Source organism: Colobus angolensis, unplaced genomic scaffold (genome assembly GCF_000951035.1).
Source record: "Colobus angolensis palliatus isolate OR3802 unplaced genomic scaffold, Cang.pa_1.0 Scaffold18, whole genome shotgun sequence".
NCBI lineage: Eukaryota > Metazoa > Chordata > Mammalia > Primates > Cercopithecidae > Colobus > Colobus angolensis.
The window spans coordinates 7,342,129-7,351,933 of NW_012114932.1; the positions used below are offsets into that span (position 1 = coordinate 7,342,129).

Genomic DNA, 9,805 nt, shown 5'->3' on the forward strand with positions numbered 1-9,805 from the left:
GAGATGCCAATATTAAAAAAAAAAAAAGAAGAAAAACTATAAACAGAGTAAACAGCCTACAGAGTGGGAGAAAATATTTGCAAAGTGTAGATCTAACAAAGGTCTAATATTCAGAATCTATAAGGAACTTAAATAGTTCAGCAAGCAAAAAACAAATAACTCCATTAAAAAATGGGCAAAAGACATGGACACTGCAGAAGACATACAGGTGGCCAACAAACATGAAAAAATGCTCCATATCACCAGTCATCATAGAAACGCATGTCAAAACCACAATGAGATATCATCTCACACCAGCTAGAATGGCTATTATTAAAAAGTCAAAAAACAGCAGATGCTGGCCAGGTTGCAGAGGAAAGAGAACACTTATACATTGTTGGTGGGAATGTAAATTATTTTAGCCACTATAGAAAGCAGTTTGGAGATTTCTCAAAGACTTTAAAATGAAACTACCATTCAACTCAGTAATCCTATTACTTGGCATATATCCAAAAGAAATAAATTATTACACCAAAAGGTCACATGCACTCATATGTTCATTGGAGCATTATTTACAATAACAAAGACATGGAATCAACCTTGGTGCCTATCAGTGGTGGGTTGGATAAAGAAAATGTGGTATATATACATGATGGAATATTACACAGACATAAAAAAGAATGAAATCATAGATGCAGCGGGAGGTCATTATCCTAAGCATATTAATGCAAAACCAGAAAACCAAATACCACATGTTCTCACTTACAAGTGGGAGTTAAACACTGGGTACTCATGGACATAAAGGTGGCAACAATAGACACTGGGGACTACTAGAGAGGAGAGGGAAGAAGGGGGACAGGGTCAAAAAACTAACTATTGGGTACTATGCTCAGTACCTGGGTGGCAGGATCAATCATATACCAAAGCTGAGCCTCATGCAATATATCCAGCTAACAAATCTGCACATGTGCCCCTGAATCTAAAATTAGAGTTGAATTTTTTTTTTGAAAAAAGAATTTTAGGAAACTACCTACCTTCCCAACCCCTCTTTATTTCCAAATATCTGCCCTTTTATGGTAATACAATGATCTGTAATTATTTTCCTTTGCTCAATCCCATTTGTAAATGTTTTAGAGGAGAGAATAAATAATGGAAAAGGAAAATAAAAGAATATTTTGTAAATAATACTTCAATATAACTGGAAAAATTAGAGTATGTAGGGCTGCTTACAACAAAATTTATGATGTCTCATGGTATTTATAAAGTACATGTAAATATAATACATATGCAGCAATAGCATAAATAATAATACAGTATTAACTCTAATTCAATTGTGAGCCATGAAGGATATACATCGTAGTCCCTAAAACAACTGCTGACAAAATAATGCAAAGAGGTACAGCTAAAAGGCCAATAGATACATTTAAAAGTAATTTTATAAACATTCAAATAATCCAAAAAATAGATGAATGGAGGAACAGGGGATGAAATGCACGCACGTGTGCAAGCACACACACACACAAAACCACATACACACACACCAGACACAAAAGGAAGGGGCAAGCAGAAAATAGATACAAATAGTGGTAGACCTAAATCCAGCTATATCAAAAATACACGAAATGTTAATGGACTAAACACTCCAATTCAAAGGCAGAAGCATATAAGAATGAATAAAAAAGCAAGACTCAACTATGTTGTTTACAAGTACTTACCTTTAAATATAAAGACAAGTTGAAAGTAAATGAATGGGAAAAAATATACTATGTAAACAATAAACATTAGAAGGATAGAGTAAAAATATTAATATCAGGTAAAGTAGACTTTAAGACAAAGAGCACTGACACAAATAAATAAAGATGTTTCATAATGCTAAAAGTAAATTCATCAGGGAGACAGTAATCATAAGTGTGTTTGCATCTAATAATAAAAATTTAAAATACATGAAGCAAAATTTGACAGAATTAGAGGGAAAAGTAGACAATTCTATGATCACAGTTGGGGATTTATTTTTTTTGTTTTTTTTTTTGTTTGTTTTTTGTTTTTTTTTGAGACAGAATCTCGCTCTGTCGCCCAGGCTGGAGTGCAGTGGCACGATCTCGGCTCACTGCAAGCTCTGCCTCCCGGGTTCACGCCATTCTCCTGCCTCAGCCTCCTTGACAGTAGCTGGGACTACAGGCGCCCGCCACCGTGCCCGGCTAATTTTTTGTAGTTTTAGTAGAGACGGGGTTTCACCGTGGTCTCGATCTCCTGACCTTGTGATCCGCCCGCCTCGGCCTCCCAAAGACAGTTGGGGATTTAAATACCATCCTATTGGCAATTTATAAAACTAGACAAAAAATCAGCAAAGACATATGATCTGAACAACACTATCATACACTTTACCTTAATTGATACTTATAGAACAGTACACCTGACAACTGAAGACTGTGTATTCATTTTATGTGCATACGGCACATTCACCAAGACAGGCTATTATACAAGTGTAGCCATAATGCAGGTCTCATTACATTGAAAATGATTGAAGTCATATAATTATACTGTGTTCTCTGGCCAGAGTGGAATTAAATTAGAAATCAACAGGAATAAGATCACTGGAAAAATGCTAATATTTGAAACAACATGCTTCTAAATAAACCATGGTCAAAGAAGTTAGAAGGGAAATTAGACAATATTTCAATTTAAATAATAATGAAAACATTACACATCAAAATTTGTTGGATGCAGCTAAGCAGTACTTAAAGGGAAATTCATAGCTTTAAGCTTGTGTTAGGAAAAAAAGTCTAAAATCAATATCCGAAGGTTCTACCTTAAGAAGCTGGTAAAAGAAGACCAAAGTAAGCCTAAAGTAAGTAGCAGGAAGAAAGCAATACATTCAACAAAATTTAACAGAGAAAAGAATTCAAAAGAGAAAAGAGGTAAACAGTAGAGAAAAACAATAAAGCCAAAATCTGTCTTTTGAAAAGGTCACCAAAATTAATAAACTCCCAGTTATTGTGATCAAGAAAAAAGAAAGATTACAAATTAGCAATCTCATATATAAAAGTGGTGTGTTACTACAGTGGCTACAGGCTATAGACATTAAAAGGAAAATAAAATAATACTATGAACAATTTTATGCCAACAGAATTGACAACCTAGCTTAAATGGACACATTCTTGAAAACTATAACTTACTAAAACTGATACAAGATGAAGTGGAACATCCAAATAGATGTTATCTGTGAAAGAAGTTAAATTCATTATGAAAATTTTCTGACAAAGAAAATTCCAGGCCCAGATGGTTTTACTGGTGAATTCTAAACATTTAAAGATGAAACAACATTAATCTTATACAAGTTCTTTCAGAAGACAGAGGGGAGAACACTTGTCAACTTGTTTGATGAGGCCAGCATAACCTTAATACCAAAACTTGGCAAACACCACGTGAAAGAAGATAGCTGATCAATATCTGTCACAAAGATCATAGATTCAAAAATATGAAAAACAAATCCAGCAACATATAACAAATATAATGCATTATGAAGAGTAAGATTTATCCCAGGAAAACAGGTTGATTGAACATTCAAAAATCAATCTGTGTAATTTATCATATTAATAGAATAAAGGAGAACAATTGTGTAATACCATTAAACAAAATTGATACCTATTTTATAATAAAAACTCTTAGCAAGCTAGGAATAGAAGTGAATTTCTGTAATCTGATAAAGGGCATTTTTGAAAACCCTATGACAACTAACAGCCTATTAATGGTAAAATGTTGAACTTTCTTCTTTGAAATACTGGGACAAGGCAATCACCATTTGTGTTAAACAATGCCCTGGCGATCCTAACCATTGCAATAAGGCAAGAAAAAAAAGTAAGAGACATTTAGATTGGAAAGGAAGAATATGTTTTCAGATGATACGATGTTTTATTTAGAAAATCCTAAGGAATATACAAAACAAATACCAGAACTAATAAGTGAATTTAGCAAGATTGCAAGATACAAGGATAATATAGAAATTAATTGTATTTTATATGCTAGCAGCAAACAATAGGAAAATGTAAAAATGTAATTTAAAATATTGTCAAATTACATGAAATACTTAGGAATACATTTAACAAAAGGCATGCAAGACTTCCACACTAAAACTAAAATAATTGCTGAGAGAAATCTAGAAAGACCTAAATAAACAGAAAGGTGTAAAGGTTTATGGATTGGAAGACTCAGTATTGTTAACTTGTTGATTCTTCCCAAGTTGATCTTCCCAAGTTGATTTAATGCAGGCTTTTGGATAGAAGTTGCCAAGTGAATTCTAAAATCTGTGTGGATGTGTAAATGTCCTAGACTGTCCAAAGGTGTCTTGAAAAAGTAGAATAAAGCTGGGGGGCTTACATTATCTTACTTCAGTACTAACTATAAAGCTACAGTAATGAAAACGCTATACTGTGATACTGACATAAGGATAGAAAAAGATCTATATAGCAGAGTGGGGAGCACAGAAACAGACCCACACTTTTAAAGATATTTGTTTTTTTATTTCTTTTTTTTTTGCAGAGACAGGTTTTTACTCTGTCACCCAAGCTGGAGCGCAGTGATATGATCATAGTTCATTGCAGCCTCAGACTCCTGGGCTCAATCAGTCCTTCTGCCTCAGCCTCCCAATTAGCTAGGACTACAGGCAGGCATTATCATGCCTAATTTAAACAAAAGTTTTTTGTGTTTTAGAAATGGGATCTTGCTATGTTGCCCAGGCTAGTCTTGAACTCCTGCCCTCAAGCAATCCTCTTGCCTTGGCTTCTCAAAGTGTCAGGATTACGAGCATGAGCCACAGCACCTGGCCTGACATTTAGTTTTTGATAAAAACACCAAAGCAATCCAATGGGAGGATTGCTCAACAAATGGTTCTCAGATAACTGGATACTTAAAAAAAAAAACAAAAAAAAACCCCAACCCCTACCTCAAGTCATACACAAAAATTAAATTGATATAGAACTATATTTTTGTGATTTGAGGATATGCCAAGTTTTCTTACATCACAAAAAGCAATAACCATGAAAAATTGACAATTTATATTTTATCAAAATTAAAAATTTCTGTTTAAAACAAAACATGCTATTAAGAAAATGAATAGGCAAGTCACAGACAGAAAATACTCACACAACATAAACCTGACAAATGGTTGGTATCCAGGATATATAAAGAACTTCCACAGCTCAGTTATAAAAAAAAAAAAAAAAAAAAAAAAAACTCAAAAAAATTCAAAAGATTTGAATAGTTACTTGACAAAAACAGATAAATAAATGGCCAGTAAATGTACATCAAAGAGCTTAACATTGTTAGTCATCAGAGAAATCCAAATTAAAATTACAATGACATACCACTACATACTCCCCAGGATTACTATTTTCTCCTCAGTTTTAAAGGATGACTATTATTAAAAAGACTGACAACATCACATTTTGGTGAGGATATGGAATAACCACACCTATTCATGCATTGTTGATAACAATGCAGAATGGTACAACTGCTTTGGGAAAACGGCCATTTAAAAAAAATAAAACTAAACATACACCTACCCTATGACTCACAATTTCCACTCATAGACATTTATTCATAAGAAATGGAAATGTTTGTTTTCAAAACGTTTATAGCAGCTTGATGCAAATACCCCCAACTAGAAATAGCCCAGATGACCAACGATAGTAGAATGGATGCAGAAACTCGGGCATAACTATAGAATGGGATTCTGTGGAGCAACAGAGAGGAAGAAACTACTGATGGACACAGCGACATGCAAGAATCTTAACAACATTATGCTGAGTGAATGACGACTAAAAAAACACACACACACAAGTATCAGGGCCATTTGAATGAAATTCTGAAACAGGTAAAAGTAGTCCATAGTGGAGAAAATTAGAACTGTGGTTGACTCTGAAGAGTTGATGATGGGGATGGACTGTGAAGGGGAAAGGGGAACTTTGGGGTAATGATACTGCTCTATATCTAGATAAGGAATTGGGTTTCACAGATGTATGCATTTGTCTTGACTCAGTGGATGTGCAATTAATAGTTTTGCACTTATGAGTTTTTTGCACTTATAAATTTTAAAACAGAAGAAAAAACTGTAAACAAATATTGAATTCCAGCTAGTTAAATGCATGGTGAAGTATTTAGGGAAAAGTGACTGATAGCTGCAATTTGTTTTGAAATACATAAGAGATAAGATGAATTAGTGGATGGATAGAGGAATGGATGGATGGATAATTATGTGATAAAACAAATGTGGTAAAATATTAATGGTAAATTCTAGGTGGGGGAGTGTAAAGGTGTTCACTGTAAAGTTGGGAATTTTTCAAGATAAAATGTTGAGAGAAAAGAGTAATGAAAGAAGAAGGCCAGAAGCACAAAATTTTTGGATTGACTCCTTCTTGATTTCTTTCCCTTTGGTTAAATATTGATGCTCTTAACTAAGGTTGAAGATTATCCCTGTTGTTTGAGATGATACATGAAGATACTTTATCTCCATGAACTAAAACAAAGTCCTTCACCTCTTCCATAGAGATGTGACTTCTGATCTAAGTTTTTTTTTTTTGAGACGGAGTCTCACTCTGTTACACTGACTGGAGTACAGTGGTGTGATCTCAGCTCCCTGCAACCTCCTCCTCCCAGGTTCAAGCAATTCTCCTGCCTCAGCCTCCTGAGTAGCTGGAATTACAGGTGCATGCCACCATGCCCAGCTAATTTTTATATTTTTAGTAGAGACGGAGTTTCACCGTGTTGGTCAGGCTGGTCTTGAACTCCTGACCTCATGATCCACCCACTTCGGCCTCCCAAAGTGCTGGGATTGCAGGCATGAGCCACTGCACCTGGACTGATCTAAGTCTTAAACTCACTCCCTAGTTGTGTCTTTGTTATGTTGGTTTCACTATTTCCAGACTTTATTTTTCTTTTCTTCTCCCCTTCCTTTCCCTTCTCCTCTCTTCCCTTTCCTTCCCAAGGAGCCCAGTGTAGCTGAAGGGGAGTGAGTAGGGGGTTGATGAATCCGGAGGGTGACAAAGGCCAGATCATATCGGGCCTTATAGGCCTAAGTAAGGAAACTCCTCCAGAGAGAGGATGACTGGTGAATGGGCCACCCCAGAGTCTCTGCGTGCTTGAGATTCACAGAAATGGAAGCCAGCAACAGAGTGGTGAAGGAATTGAGAGAAAGACAGAAAGACAGAAAGGCAGAGGGATGGAGGATTTGCTTGAAGGTGGAAAAGCAACTTGGAAAAGTTCTTCTTGAAGGAATTCAGACCTAAAGCTGATCAGAGCAGGGCCTGGTTGTAGGTGAGCATTCCATAGAAAGCCTCCCTCAGTAGTGCCAAAGGATGGACTAAGTAAGGTGGGGAGGAGTCGGGCTTGCTACCTGTACAGATTCGATTAGCACCCTCGTTAGTTTGGGTAGTTGGGGTTTGCTCTTAAGTGTCAGGCAAATGCAACTTCAAGTTCCCACTGCTCCCAACAAGATCACCTCTCCCACACCTCCAATATGTCCTAAAAAACTGTCCTTTAAAACAGAAGAAAAAACCTGTAAACAAATACTGAATTCCAGCTAGTTAAATGCATGGTGAATTATTTAGGGGAAAGTGACTGATAGCTGCAATTTGTTTTGAAATGCGTAAGAGATAAGATGAATTAGTGGATGGATAGAGGAATGGATGTCCTTGGGTCATCACCACTGTCCCTGGGTTTCTACCTGGCCTTGGTCCAACCAGGACCATGGTGTCCATAGATAACATGGTGTGTCTTGCCCTCAGGGTGTGCAGATTCTGGAGAACCACTGAGATTTCAAGGCAAACTACAGGCATTATTCTATCTACAGAGTACTCTAATTTTTTGCTCTCTTTCAGTCTTTCATTGCTATCCTTTGTGTCTTAAAAATGTAATTTCTCTGTAGCAGGTACTTTATTAACCAGTTTGTAGTAGAGGGGGAAACCTGGGCTGCCCAATTCAGAGAACATTTTTTCATTTCCCACTCCAACAATAAAAGATTTGGGAGCCAAAGTTAACCTGATGTCCTCTGTCTATGGTAAGAAACAGTGGCAAACAACAGATGTGAGGGTTAATTGACATTGGATGGGAAGGTGGGCCACAGCTGTTTCTGATTTACCCACCATGTTTATGCATGTAAATTTCAAGTCACAGAAGTGGCCAATGTGGTTTTAGACATCAGCAGTAAAGTGAATTCAGATTTTAGCCTATGGGAAACGGAGTGGTAATAAAGAAAAGTCTGTAGTTAATAAAATTATCCAAAGCAGGAGAGGATACAGAATGGGTCTTTGTTCTCCCCTCTGTGTTTCTGTGCAGACTTTTGTGTGGGTCAAAGTGTGTTTTTGTTCTTGTTAACTTCTTATTGCCTTTCTTTTCATTAATGAAAGAACATTGTCCTCCTAATTATTTCCAAATTAGAGCAAAAGAGGCAGAAATGCGCTAGATCCATAGTTCTTGGAAACTGATGATGCATGTTGGGTAATTTAATTTTGTGGCAATTACAAGGATTAACCATGAACTGGAAAGAGCTGCCTAGTATTGTACTTTAAAATGAGCTCCATGTTGTAATCCCAGCACTTTGGGAGGCTGAGACGGGTGGATCACAAGGTCAGGAGATCGAGACCATCCTGGCTAACATGGTGAAACCTTCTCTCTACTAAAAAAAATACAAAAAACTAGCCAGGCGAGGTGGTGGGTGCCTGTAGTCCCAGCTACTTGGGAGGCTGAGGCAGGAGAATGGCGTGAACCTGGGAGGTGGGGCTTGCAGTGAGCTGAGATCTGGCCACTGCACTCCAGCCTGGGCGACAGAGTGCGACTCTGTCTCAAAAAAAAAAAAAAAAAAAAAAAAGAGCTCCGTGTATGAGATTTATGCCTCCATTTTCCATTCATGAAACAGAAGTGTTCAGAAAAGGTTTTATGACTAAAGCACAGATAAAATTAGAACGAAGAGAGACAAGGATCTGTATATGTTATTCCTTCCAAAATTGGAGAAGGTGTAAATGCACACATGATCCTTGGGTTAAACTGCAGGCGATTCGTTATCCATTCGTCAGTTCTTCTGAATGAGGCTATGAGAACAGTCGTCTTCAGTGTTTTCTCACTCACATGTCAGGTGCTTCATTAAAGCAAATTCTTCAATCAAAGATAAAGCCTGGGCTTGTCCAGTAGATGGAATGTTTCCTTTCCTCTCCCAATAAGAAAAAAATTCCAGAGCCAAGATTAAGCCAACCCTATGGTAAATTTTGGTTAAGGTCAAGATTAATGCTTTTTTTTTTTTTTTTTCAGTGACTTCAAAATTACAATTGTATATGACAGAATTATTCCTCTGCGTGAGTAGCACAAAATAAGGAGAATCAACTTCCCTAGAACCCTTCCTTTTAAGTTTCTTTTGTTTCTTTCTAGCACAACACAGCTGGAGTAAACTGTGAACAGTGTGCTAAGGGCTATTACCGCCCTTATGGGGTTCCAGTAGATGCCCCTGATGGCTGCATCCGTAAGTTTCATTTCAAGTTGGTGTATCCTAGCCTGTGTGTACTGCCTCAACGAAGTCATCAGGCTAACTTTGGATCAGTTAATAACTTCCTTCATGCCTTCTCTCTTCAGAGTATTAGTTCTGCTCGCTATGTGACCTCAGTCACTTACACAGTCTCTTTGAAGTTTGGATTTATTGCATGTAAATGGAAATGATAGTATATTTCATAAGATTAAATAAAACGCAATCAGGCCGGGCGCGGTGGCTCAAGCCTGTAATCCCAGCACTTTGGGAGGCCGAGACGGGCGGATCACGAGGTCAGGAGATCGAGACCATCCT

General features: G+C 37.0%; 1 protein-coding gene across 1 annotated transcript in view; it reads left to right on the plus strand.

Moving 5' to 3' along the window:
* The window catches only part of LOC105509835 (laminin subunit alpha-3-like), a 65,657-nt gene extending 55,941 nt beyond the window's left edge, over positions 1 to 9,716 (plus strand). Inside the window, exon 9 of the mRNA XM_011939329.1 lies at positions 9,397 to 9,716. Coding sequence (XP_011794719.1) covers positions 9,397 to 9,681 — 285 coding nt within the window. The 3' untranslated portion in view covers positions 9,682 to 9,716. The remainder of the gene's footprint in view (positions 1 to 9,396) is intronic.
* The last annotated feature ends 89 nt before the right edge of the window (positions 9,717 to 9,805 follow it).